General features: G+C 39.9%; 1 protein-coding gene across 6 annotated transcripts in view; it reads right to left on the bottom strand.

The window, feature by feature from the left end:
• INPP4B (inositol polyphosphate-4-phosphatase type II B) overlaps positions 1-12,746 on the bottom strand; it is a 339,484-nt gene that overhangs the window by 267,456 nt on the left and 59,282 nt on the right. For 3 of the 6 annotated variants that reach the window (XM_089525749.1, XM_089525746.1, XM_089525747.1), the window contains exons 1-2: positions 8,116-8,239; positions 4,748-4,812 (exon numbers count right to left, since the gene is read on the bottom strand). In XM_089525749.1, the coding sequence (XP_089381875.1) occupies positions 4,748-4,812; positions 8,116-8,239 (189 nt within the window). Of the gene's footprint in view, positions 1-4,747; positions 4,813-8,115; positions 8,240-12,746 lie in introns of those variants that run through there. The other 3 variants (XM_089525750.1, XM_089525752.1, XM_089525748.1) reach the window with 2 other exon arrangements.

Below are 12,746 nucleotides of genomic sequence, written 5' to 3'. Positions count from 1 at the left end.
AAATTGCCTAATGTAAACTAAAAATTATGTCCATTTACACAACCTAAAATTATGTCCTTTACATAACCTAACAAGTTAATTTACATAAAATACACAAATTAAGTTTCTAAGCAATATAAATGTGTCATGCAAGCACAGAGACAAATTGACCTAATAGATGGGAATAGTTCTCACTGCTGCATCATTAAGCTGCAAACTAAGAAGGATATAACAGACACTAGTGATTACTTTTCACGAAATGACTACAGTCTATTGATCACAAATCCCTTTTTAAATAAAAGCCCTAAAAGCAGGTTTTAAAATATGCACTTCCATTTATTCTGATTAAAATGGGCCCTATGGAACTATTACTCCATAGCAAGACCATAATTAGGTTTCATATTCCTTTTGCATATAAAATGTTAGTTTGGAGAAGACAAATAAATATTTGTACAATGACTTTTAAGCTAAAGATACCAAGGAACGAAAGGTGAATGTGACAGGAGTTTTTTCAAGATCAAATGTTCAAAGACGAATTATTATTATTATTATTATTATTATTATTATTATTATTATCTTGGTGAGGGAAAAACTTTGAATGTCTGCTATACCAATAAAATAGAAAGCCTCAAAATACTTACGGTACTTTGCAATAGTACTTTCTGATACCATGAAGGAAACTACACAGTAAAAAGGTATAACCATGTGCAAAGCATTTATGGAAATGTTAGAATCTACAGTTGTCCCTCTGGATGAACGGACTTCAGATTCATGGTTTTGACTATTCACAAATGGGACAGGGGGGCAGTGACAGGAGGGCAGGGGGATGAAGAGAGGCAGGTGCATGCCTGCTTCTCCTCATCCCCACACTATCTTGTCCCTCTAGAAAGCTGTGGGGAGGGACAAGAGGGCTGGAGATGCCCTTCTCCTCATCCCCATGCCCTCCTGTCCCTCTAGCCAGCTGTGAGAAGGGTAGGGGGACCGGAGGATGAAGAGAGGCATGCGCGCACCTGCTTCTCCTCATCTCTGCACCAGAAGTGATGCAGGTGCGCTGTCAGAGTAAATTGAACTATGGCCTGTTACAGACTGCCAAAATAAAGCTGCTTTGGGTCTCTTTGGAGGTATGCTATTTAAATGATGCATGGGTCCTAAGAGTCCGGAGGTTGCACCAAAGCCACACTCCATTCCTAAGCACTGGAGGGCAGCTTTGGTCCAGCTTCCGGATTCTTAGGATGCATGCATCATTTAAACAGCATACCTCCAAAGAGACCCAAAGCAGCTTTATTTTGGCAGTCTGTAACAGGCCTATGAGTAGAAAATGCCATAGATGTGGCTATGGCATGAAACTGGGGCAAAAATGAAAATGTAGCCTGAGTTCAGTTGGAAGACATGATGACTCATCATTTGAAGAGTCCTGAGTTGCAGGAAGCTGATGACAGAAGGGCAGGAGATGAAGTCAGCAAACTTCAATTCTGCAGAGTCATGGCTATCAAGTGACAGGAAACTGGGTGATATACCAGTAGTGAGCTGGACTCAAATCCCAGGGGGAGATATTGTATATAAGTGAGTGAGCTGAACACTCTGCATTCTAAATAGGAGCCTAGTGTAGCACTTTGTCAGTCTGATGTATATAGCTGTACTCAAGAATAAAACCTCTTCATGAGAACTCAGTAGTCCAGCAATCCTTGTCTTACTGATAGCTTATGCATGGAAAGGTTTTTCCTCTGAAGCCTGCACCGAACTTCACAGCAGAGATTCTGTGGCATCTTGTTCCTGGCATAGGTCTTCTGCATGTTGATCCCAGATCACACATGCTCCAACACATACACCTGTGCCTCTTTTTCCCCTGTCCCTTTAAAAGGATTCCCAGAGCTGGTTAAAGGCAAGGGAGGGTGGGGGAATCAGAGAGGAGGTGGGAGGGGCTTACCTTATTCACAAATTTTCCATTCTCATGGGGGTCCTGTTCCTCTAACTCTGTGAATCTGGAGGAATGATTATATATTGTTGCTGTGTGCCTTTAAGCATTTCTGACTTATGGTGACCGTAAGGTGAACCTGTCATGGGGTTTTCTTGGCAGAATTGTTCAGAGGGGGTTTGCCTTTGTCATCCACTGAGGCTAAGAGAGTGCGACCTTCCCCAAGGTCACTTAGTGGATTCAAAACCTAGCCTCCTTAGTCCAACATGCAAACCACCACATCACACTGGCTCACATCATCTATACAATTAAGTGCAATTAAATCATTCTGTTCAAACAGATTTACTGATCTCTCCCCCTGAGGGCAGAAAAAGAAAATCAGAATAATTTCTAAATTGTCCAAGATCTAATGGCTTGCCAAGGTTAACCTCAGGGCTTGTATTTACATGTGGGACATCCAGGTCTTTGGCATCATACTAGGTCCAAGAGGACCAACAACCTGCTTACTGCAACTGGATGTCCCTACATATTATATGATATACCTTACAAGGCTGCAATATTAGTTTTCCATGACGACTGATGAAGACACATAGTCGAAACGCGTTTGGTCTCTGTTTGTTCACTTTGCAATTGTAATGGGTGTACTGTGCTATCCCTTTTAATTTTTTACTGAGAGGTGCAAAGGAATTTATCTGCCATTGTACTGGCATTTTGTATGTTTGACACCTCCTTATGTTCTGTTATACTGTTTGGGATTTGCAGTTTTCAAGCCTAGTACTGACTGGCAACACTAGCCTTGTGTTTGTTAGGGCGTGGCTTACAGGCCAGCACAAGCCTGTTTGTTTATAGGATTGCCTATACTTTATGCTTTTTATTTCCTTTTAGCATCTCATTGCAACATATTGTTTTAATAAAATTACTGTGTTTCCTATTTTCATCCCCCCTAGACTTTTTGACCATACACTTGCCAAGGTTAACCAACATATGTAATACCATTACTCAATAGGTTTAGATCTGTTGAGGATTATCATTTCATTGATATCTTCACAAAATATGAACAGGTACACAGCCATTTTTGCCTGATAAAAAGACAAATAAAGGAGGTACCTAGTTTAAATTTGTTTTCAATAATAAAAGCTTTTCAAGAATAAAAATGTAGGGGGAAAAGTTCACACCTGACGTTTGCAACATTGACCAGTAACACTAAACTACTAAATTCTTACATCAAACCCTAAAGCTGTCTCCTATGAGTATCAAGAAACAATGGGGAACAAAAGAAATTCTGAAATAAGCTTCCAAGAAACAACTGACTTTTCAATTGTTTCTTTAAAAATATCTCTAGTCTTCCAAGGAGCAGAAAAGCACTTGAAAATACTGATTTATTACACAGATGCAATCATGCCACAAGTAATGGAATCCACTTTCCTGTATAAATTAATCTGTCCAAGTAAACAATGATTAAAACATGTTGAGGTAGGAAAAAGCAAAAAGAGTAGATTATTCCAATTTTCCAAAGAGATAATTTTAATTATTAGAATGTTGGAGATTGATTAATCTTCCTTTTCGCTTTCTCCCACATTCATTTTTTTAAAAAAAGGTCAAGCTGCTTCTATCCCATTTAAGAAGAAAATCACAATTGAACAAAACTGCCACCGATTTCTATCCTGAGTGTTCCCTCCTAAACCTAGTATGTCAGGATCTAACAATACAAAAGAACAGGACTTTCTTTACTGCATATTCCAGGTTTGACTCCATATTCTCCAGATGTATCAGCTGTCACAAACATTGGTCTCAATCATGTGAACAAAATAGTCTGGTTAAAAAAAAATCCTAAAGTGAATGTTTTGCTTCCTTATGCCTAACTCCCATTTGTTCCTTGGTAACAGCAGATAAACAGTGCAAATATGGTAGCTATGTATGATATTTCGGTTTGGGATCATGGTTAAATGTGCTCTAAGAAACCAGCCTGTATAAATGAATAACAAGCCCTGGTTTAAAGCTAATGGACAATCATGGTTTATTTGGGTGCATTTTACTATAATCTCAGGTCCAGACATCATCTGAAGCTATCCACATACAAAGGTTTACTCACTTGTTAAAAGGAAGAGTATATGAACAGCTGAATGCATTATCACACAGATAATTCACACTATGATTTATTTAGCCAGAATTTTTGCAGGTCTTAGAAAAAAAGCATTTTAGAACTACAATTCCCAGGATTACCCAGTCAACATAGCCAGTTGCTCGCTGGCTGGGATAATTCTGTGAACTGAAATATGAAAAGGTAACTTATCTAAACTCTGACATTTTTGACTTAAATTTGTGCAAACATGACTGATCAGACTTATTTTTTATATTTCCTCCCAAAATTAAATGCGAATTAACAATTCTAAAAATGTGTCTTTCTTAAAATTAATAGATCAGTAAAACAAATATGCACAATTACTTTCTCCTCAAATGGAGAATACTCAAAACAGAATATTCAGAATAAACTGCCCCAGAAAAGCCTTGCAGAGATCTGAAATTCCATCTTTATGTAATAACAACAGAAATTGACATGTAGCTCCTACTTTCAACTATGTAACATAACTCTACCAGAGTATCTGGACTGACATCTTCTTTTACACGTCAAATTAGGGCACCATTTGGCCTCCAGTCATTTCTGGTGCAGCCAATCAAACATTGTTGATTGCTACTGAAGAATGTCTCACATTTTATAAAACAGCTATAAAGGCAAATGGAAAACAACATTTAGGCTAACTCAAACAATACGACAAATTGAAAAAATAAATTAAGTAAATGTGGGAGAAAGACCCAAACATGAAGAAAGGGGAAGGATGTAAAACAAATTACCTTCGTCTTATTTTTCATTAGAAACAGTAGATTTCCTTTCAGACGACACCATCTCTCCCTTGGCTCTGCATGCAGAAGAAATAAAGTATTAATTGACTGACTGACTAAATAAAATAAAAACAATAGTAATACACTTCTCCAATCATCTGATTCTTCCAGAATCAGTGCAATGGGTGGAGTCTGGGTAGAGAGGAATCATCAATGAAAAGTCAGCTTCACTTGGCAGCTGATGTATAACATGTAGGTGACAAAATTGGAGTTTGCTGCAGCTACTCATTTGGTTTTCTTTCTTTTTATTTCCATTTTGCAAAGGGATTCAGAGAGCAACCTTCTTGGGAAGCAATGTTTTATTGTTTGCATCAGAATACTACTGAACTGACCTGTTTCATTTTACTACCCTAAATTTACACAAGAAATCATCCAGACAATATTTCCTGCTTGGTTGGGTTATTTTTGCCACTTCTGAAACAGACAGCTTGGACATAAGTACAGGATGGAATACACTGCATGCAAGGTGGGTGACTATCATTGCATACAAGAGATTAACATAATTTGTTAAAAGCCAACAAAGCATGTCACATAGTAGATTTCCTAAAGCTGTTTTCCCCCCATATATGATTATGTTCAATAACACCTATATTTTTAAAAAAAAGGGGGGGGGGGAGAGAAATCCAACTAATCGAACAAAACTCACTTGCACTATTTGAAGTGTATTTAATTTCTCAGGAGGGAAAGGGAATTTGCTGAAAACATTGCTTCCTAGCTGCAAATATTCCACAGCTCTGTAGAAGTGCAAAAGTCAACATCCTGAATGCTCAGCCCCCATTTAAGTAAAGAAAATAAATCTGTCAAATTTCCATATGGTTCCTCCAGACAGAGATTTGGGAAGTACAGAGCTTCTTTCAACAGAATACGCAGGGTGCCTCCAAATGTGATGATTTATTACATTTATAACTGAGGTGATATGTATTAATCAAAAATGATCTCCCCAGTCCCACTCCAAAAGACCATTAAGTACCCTGTTGACCAATGGCCATTCCACTTTACCATTCTTTTTTACTTGTAAATAACTGATCCTATATTGTTTTTTGTGGGTTTTTCGGGCTATATGGCCATGTTCTAGCAGAGTTTCTTCCTGACATTTCACCAGCATCTGTGGCTGGCATCTTCAGAGAATGTTTGCCTGGAAAGGACTTGGCTATATATATTGTGTGACCTGGAAAGGCAGGAGTGATTTGCACGTATCTTGTTTGTTGCTAATGGCAGGCCTCAGGGTGTGAGGGTCTGCACAAGAGGATTAATGTCTGCTTGATAGTGCTCATTGTCTGCTGGGAGAGTTCTCATTTGCATTTGTTGAGTCTTTATCTTGCTATCTTTCAGGACTGGTAGCCAAACCTTGTTTTCTTTAAGGGTTTCCTCTTTCCTGTTGAAATTGTCCAGGTATTTGTTGATTTCAATTGCTTCCCTGTGCATCAGCCATTGAAATCCACAAACACCTGGACAATTTCTACAGGAAAGAGGAAACCCTTAAAGTAAACAAGGTTTGGCTACCAGTACTGAAAGATATCAAGATAAAGACTCATTAAATGCAAATGAGAACTCTCCCAGCAGACAATGAGCACTATCAAGCAGACACTAATCCTCTTGTGCAGAGCCCTCACACCCTGAGGCCTGCCATTAGCAACAAAACAAGATACATGCAAATCACTCCTGCCTTTCCAGGTCACACAATATATATAGCCAAGTCCTTTCCAGGTAAACATTCTCTGTAGATGCCAGCCACAGATGCTGGCCAAACTTCAGGAAGAAACTCTGCTAGAACATGGCCACATAGCCTGAAAAACCCACAAAAAACTATGGATGCCGGCCCTAAAAGCCTTCGACTTCACATTGATCCTATATTCTTTTTTTCTTTTAGAGGATGCCTCTGCTAGTTTGAATTGTTAGCCTGCCACCCTTCATAGAGAAAGGAGGAATGCCTGGCTCTCTAGGCAATGCTGGACTGCAACACCCATCAATTCTGACCAGCATCCTCATTGTGCTCTCCAGATGTTGCCACTCTGATTAGAGAAAGGGGTGCATCTTCTCCGTAGTAGATGTTCCATGTAAACTGAGTCTTGGGTCCAAAACACGCTGCACAAATATCCAGTCTGAGATCACTTTAACTGCCCAGGCTCAATGTTAGGGAAAGTGTCATTCTGTGAGACATTCAGCCTTCTCTGTCAGAGAGTTCTAGTGCCACAATAAACTATAATTCTCAGGATTCCCTAGCACTGAGCCAGGGCAGTTATAGTGGTCTCAAACTTGATTATTTCTGTGGAATGTTTTTGACCTTAGTCTACTATATCACATGCTGTTAAGTTGTATTTTGAAATGCTCTTAACCGGTTTTTCTATCTTATCTTCATCAAAAGAAACTTCACTCTCTTTGCTTGCAGTTCCAAGTAGGCTACAGTTCTTTACCTACGTAGTTCAATGAAAACAGTATGTGTGATAGAGCCTTCAACAAAATGTAATATTGAATGGGATGGAAGATCACAATGTTATCCTAAGGATGATATTAAGATCTTTACAATTAGATCCTTGCTTTCATCTGTGAAACAGTGGGTTGAACTGCTATCATTTATAAACTACAATATAAATTGGATTCAGTATAAATGGCTGAGTCTAGACAATTTTCCAAAAATAAAGAGGCAGCATATTAAGATTATTTAGTAGCCAAGGGCAGTTTTTGCACTTGCACATGAGTAGTAGGGCACAGTACACAATGCAAAGTAGACAAATAGATGAAAGTTGATTTAATTTACAAAGGCCACAGTATTCAGATTTTCATGGTTCATGATTTGGTTTTCTAAAAGCAGAATTTTGACTTTGTTCATTTCTTAGCTTCATGTCAATGATACCAAAGCAAAAGGAAGGGCTAGATGTAAAACAGGAAGCACACATATCATTACCATCCTATTAAATAAATAAAAAACCTTTGTTCCACTTATACATATGTCCAAGCACAGAATCCACAAATGAAGGATTTCTGCATCCTTAGTAAAACCCTGCTTACCCCTGAAATGCTCGCCATATATTGAGTACTGTAATTTGGCCCAAAACAGAAGATAACTTCTCCCTTTGTTCAATTTAAATTAATCAAGTTAGCAGCCAACAGCAGGAATATTACCTTCATCTGTGTTTCATGTACCAGCAAGAGTCTAATCCACCAAAGCTATGGCAGAAAAGCAATTTCTTAGAAAGGTGTTTAGCAGCACTCAACGATTAGCAAAAAAGAAAATGGATTATACCAGCAAATATGTGAATACTAAAACAGTAACAGCAAGCATTCATGCACAGACAACTGCCGATGCAAAGTTCTTTTACCTATAAATTTACCATCCCCAAATACTCTGCATATCTTCAGATTTCCTTCTTTGTCAAAACAAGATGATGGCCTGGTAGCCAGTGAAGCAAGTTCCTTAGCATTGTATTGCATCTGGATGGTCATGAAATGATGAGGAGGAAGTGAATAAAAACAGTGATATTAATGAATTGTTTGAAAGTGTGGTAGCTCTAATCACCAGATAAGATCAACTGCAACATTAAAACAAAACAAGAAGACAGTGCAGTAGTGCACAGTTACAGCCTGCTATCTTTCTGTAGCTTTTCTTTGGTCCACCAACCAATTGCTGTCATTTCATCTTATGCAGCTTTGTGGATCAAGTTATTGAGGAAACTGGCATAAATTTCTGAACAGATGAATCACAACCAGTAGTTTGGTGGAGCAGAGCTCACAAGGGTCTACGCCCCCAGCATTTGATTTATATGATTTTATGACATTTGACTACCACCCTTCTTGGACTCCCATGTTCCTTCTGAGTTTAGCTATTTTCCCCCTGGAAGAGGACCTGATTTTTCCTGCAGTGAAACATCATTGTAAGCAAATCCTGTCATAATTATTTGTGGGTGGCTCTATAAAAGATCTGTTACTGGTAGAAATAAAAACTGCTACACATTATTTTAGATCAACATAGGAATCCACACTTTCAGACTTTATCTGGGGCTGTCACTATAGAGACTGTCCTGGTGATGATCTGCACTTAAAATTTACCACTGCCTCACTATCTATAACACTAGAATTTTAATAACACTCTGTTCTTTCTTCTGCTTAATGTATGGATGTATCACAGATGGCACCAACCTAAATGACTCTGCACCTTCTGTGTATGAGAGAGAAAGAGAAATGTCTCTTGCATAGCAGTTTGTACCACCTGCGGTTTTATAAGTTCCTGTTTAAAGAAATAATCAGCTTTGTAAAATCCTGCTGTAAACAACTTTTTAAAATCATATCAAGCTGTTTCTAGGCTATAATCCTGCAGCCACAAAACTCCCATAAGCAGGGCTGAACACAATCAAATTTACTTCTAAGGAGACATGAACCAGATTGTACTATGAGTGGATTAATCATTATGTTGCTTTTGTGTCCCTTCAAGTCATTCCAATTTATGGAGACCTTAAGGCAAACCTATCACAGGGTTTTCTGGGACAGAGAATGTGTAGTATTATACTGTGGAAAAGGAAGTGTCTTCAGGGAGCAAAGTCAATGGGAAGTAATGAGTATGAACTGAAGCTGAATGAATCCAAGTCCAACAATGAAAAATTGACGTTCATAGAAAGGAACAAAGCTAGAACCAGCATAGTTCATTACTTACAAATGGTATTCTGTAACCTTTCTGTAATCTTTCACACTCCAAGTACGTTCAACTACAGCTCGAGCCTTCTACAATCAGAATTCCTATGCTAACTGGGGGCAAGGGATGTTGTTCTTACAAGACATTTGATAGGTGGCAGGTCAAGAAAGATTCTTGTTATTGCTGTGTGCCATCAAGTCCTTTCCAGATTATGGCGAACCTATCATGGGTTTTCTTTGCAAGGTTTGTTCAGAGGGGGCTTTCCTTTGCATTTCTTTGAGGCTGAGAGAGTATGACTTCCTTGAAGTTACCTAGTGCGTTTCCAGGGCTGGGGGGGGGGGGTTCCTCCAGAGTGGTACTCCAATGCTCAAACCACTACACCATGCTGGCTTTCAGATTAATCTAATACTCAAAGTTTTTCTTAAGACTGTACATCCTAAACATAAAAGGAAAATGGAGAGCTGGAAAACCTAAGCTAAAACAAATCCAATTTATTTCACAGATGACCAATCACATAAACAAACCACACTCTTGTACAATTCTAACAGTTCCTGTTGTGTGATGGAAAGAGACAAGAACCAAAGAATAGGAAAAATACCTGCACTATATGTGTCCTTCAGAGCAGTACTGCTGCTTAGCTGACTCAATGGGCCCATTCACATTACCTTTTAACCCGGTTTTGAAATCGATTCTTCCATGTGACGTTCATATTGGGCCCAATTCTGTCACAATCCATGTCGAGGCTTGCACAAGGAAATGCCCCTTAGCACGGGGTATCGAGATTCGAGCTAAAATCCATCTTTTCTGAAAAGACCCGGGTTCTGCGAAATATGAGCTTGCCCCGATCATTATTGGGGCAAATTCAAGGAGGGATTAAGTTCAGAGGGCGGGCAGAGGTCAGAGCATTCCCTCCCCTCATCGAAGGGGAGGAGGAGGAGGAGGAGGAGGAAAGAGCCAAAGGAAAAAGGGGAATCTGGAGGCAAAGGGTGACAGGAGGCTAAAAGGGAAAATCGGGGTGACTGACGGGGGCTGCAAAGGGCTGTCAGAGGGAGGGCGGGGGGGAGTGGAGAAAGTGATGGAGGAGGAGGAGGAGGAGGATGAAGGAGCCGTGGGAAGAAGGGAGCCATGGAGGGCATTCTATAACGGAGCAGGAGGAGGAGGATGAAGGAGCCAGGGCAGCTCAGAGGGAAGGGAGGGTTGGAAGGAAAGAGGAGGAGGAGGATTACCAAGGGAAATTGGGCTGCGGGGCTAAGCCGGAGGAGGGATGTAGGGAAATCAGGCTGTAGAAGGAACCTCTTTTATTTTTGACAATTTATGTGCATGATTTTTTTGGGTGACATATGTGTGCTTGCTTGTGCTACTTTCATTTCCTCTTGCTCCTGGATTATTGTTGTTGTTGTTGTTGTTGTTGTTGTTATATGAGGATGCTACAGTCAGAATGCCTGCGCTGCATTTCCCTTTTATTCCCAATTGATTCCATGGGTCAGTTGGAACTGACAGGTCACTCTCTCTCAGCCTCAATGGAAGGCAATGGCAAAGCTCCTCTGAAGAAAATGTAGCAGGAGGAAAGGGGTCAGTTCAGTTCAGGTCAAAGGCAGGGCATGAACAGAGCTCCCATCAGGCACCTTCCCTCCCCCTTTTATATTTTTTTAAAATTATTTTTGAGAAAATGAGCACATGTTTTTTTTCTTGAGGCAGATATATAGATGGATAGAACATGGCTAGCAGCTTGTTCCCTTTCCTTTTTATATGCTGGCTACCAGCAAAGGGGAAATGTTGCAAAGGGCAAGACTTGTGAATGAATGCTACAATTTGAATGTTACATTTGTTGCTCTTGTCAATTTGGCAAATTGGCAAAATGATACATGCTTTTGCTACTGTCTCTAAGGAATTCAGGGGTAGCCCTGAATTGCTTTTAAGAGCAAAAAAGAATGCATGGCAATCGCATCCTTTTCTGGCATTTCCGAGGATATTATTATTATTATTATTATTATTATTATTATTATTATTATTACATGTGTAAGAGGCATTCTGAGGTGGCAAGGAGTGGGGGATACAGGATGCATTAGCTTGCATTTTGGGGTTGAAAATGGGGCCAAGGGCAGATCATAACCTGCACTGACCCAAATGCCCACAACACACACACATACACACAAAAGAGATTTTTAAATTTGACAAAATGTGCCCATTTTGGTGCATTTTGTGCCTGGCTCTTTAAAAAAAAGGAGGGGGAAGCACACTTCTGATGTCCCAATGAGTGCTGCAAACGTCACCTATGATGATCTCTTGATTGATAACAGGTGCCTTCATGTTAAACCCGATTTCTGAAGAAGGCATTCAGGTTAAAATGCCCCTCATTTTGTAGTGGACACTCACTTATGGAGAGATTCGGGGGGGGGGGGCTGAATCTGCCCAGTTCCTTCAGGAGCAAAACCACCAGTGGGAATGGGGCCAATAATGAGTACAAGCCAAGTGAAGAGAAGGCACTATTACAGTGGGCCTGCCATATTCATGTGGGTTGGTTCCAGGATTCCACAGAGATACCAAAAATTGAAGATTAACATCTTATTTAAAATTTAAAAGGAGCCCAAATCACCTTTGCCCAGTGACTCTCCTGATGACCTCCACAGCCTGACTGAGCAGTCCCTTAACTGCAGTGGAGGAGGAGAGGAGGCAAACCTCAGCCACTAGCCATCCACTTCAACCTTCAAGGTTCTTCCACATTCATTCATTCATTCATTCATTCTTTAATTTTGTATTTTCAAAAAAATATGTTTTGAGTCCATGGTTGGTTGAGCTTGTAGATACGGCAGGCCCACTGTATTTGGCTTTGGACCAAGCTTTTGGAATCAGGGTGACTTCTCCCATACCAATCTGTCTATTAACTAAGGCCACCTAAAGACACCCTCTTAGGCACCTGCCCACCTTCAGAGGGCTAGATGGGGAGGTCACAGAACATAGGCTGCTACTACTCAGGAGGCCATGTCTTTGTAATGCCCTTCTAAAGATGTCCAACTGATATTGTCACTGTAGACATAAAGTGAACATAGTTTCGGTGTATTTTTCCAAATCTTCTGGGCTTTGTTGCTGTTGCTTTTGTTGCTAATTTTTTATGATGTTTATACTGAATTTTATTAGAATTCAAGTACTATTTTGTGTGAATGATCTTAGTCATTTGCCTAGAAGGCCATCCAACTGGGTGACATTGCAGTGGTTGCTAGTGGCTTTCATGTCAATGAGATGGTTAATCTGTACTGGGTTGCAGCCTGAACTTTAAAAAAGCTTTCCAAGGCACCAAGGCAATTTTTGGAAATAGGATTCAGC

The sequence above is a fragment of the Sceloporus occidentalis genome, unplaced genomic scaffold, assembly GCF_023333645.1.
Source record: "Sceloporus occidentalis isolate IW3139 unplaced genomic scaffold, rSceOcc1.0.p SCAF_5, whole genome shotgun sequence".
Lineage (NCBI taxonomy): Eukaryota > Metazoa > Chordata > Lepidosauria > Squamata > Phrynosomatidae > Sceloporus > Sceloporus occidentalis.
This window is presented reverse-complemented; position numbering and strand designations above follow the sequence as displayed.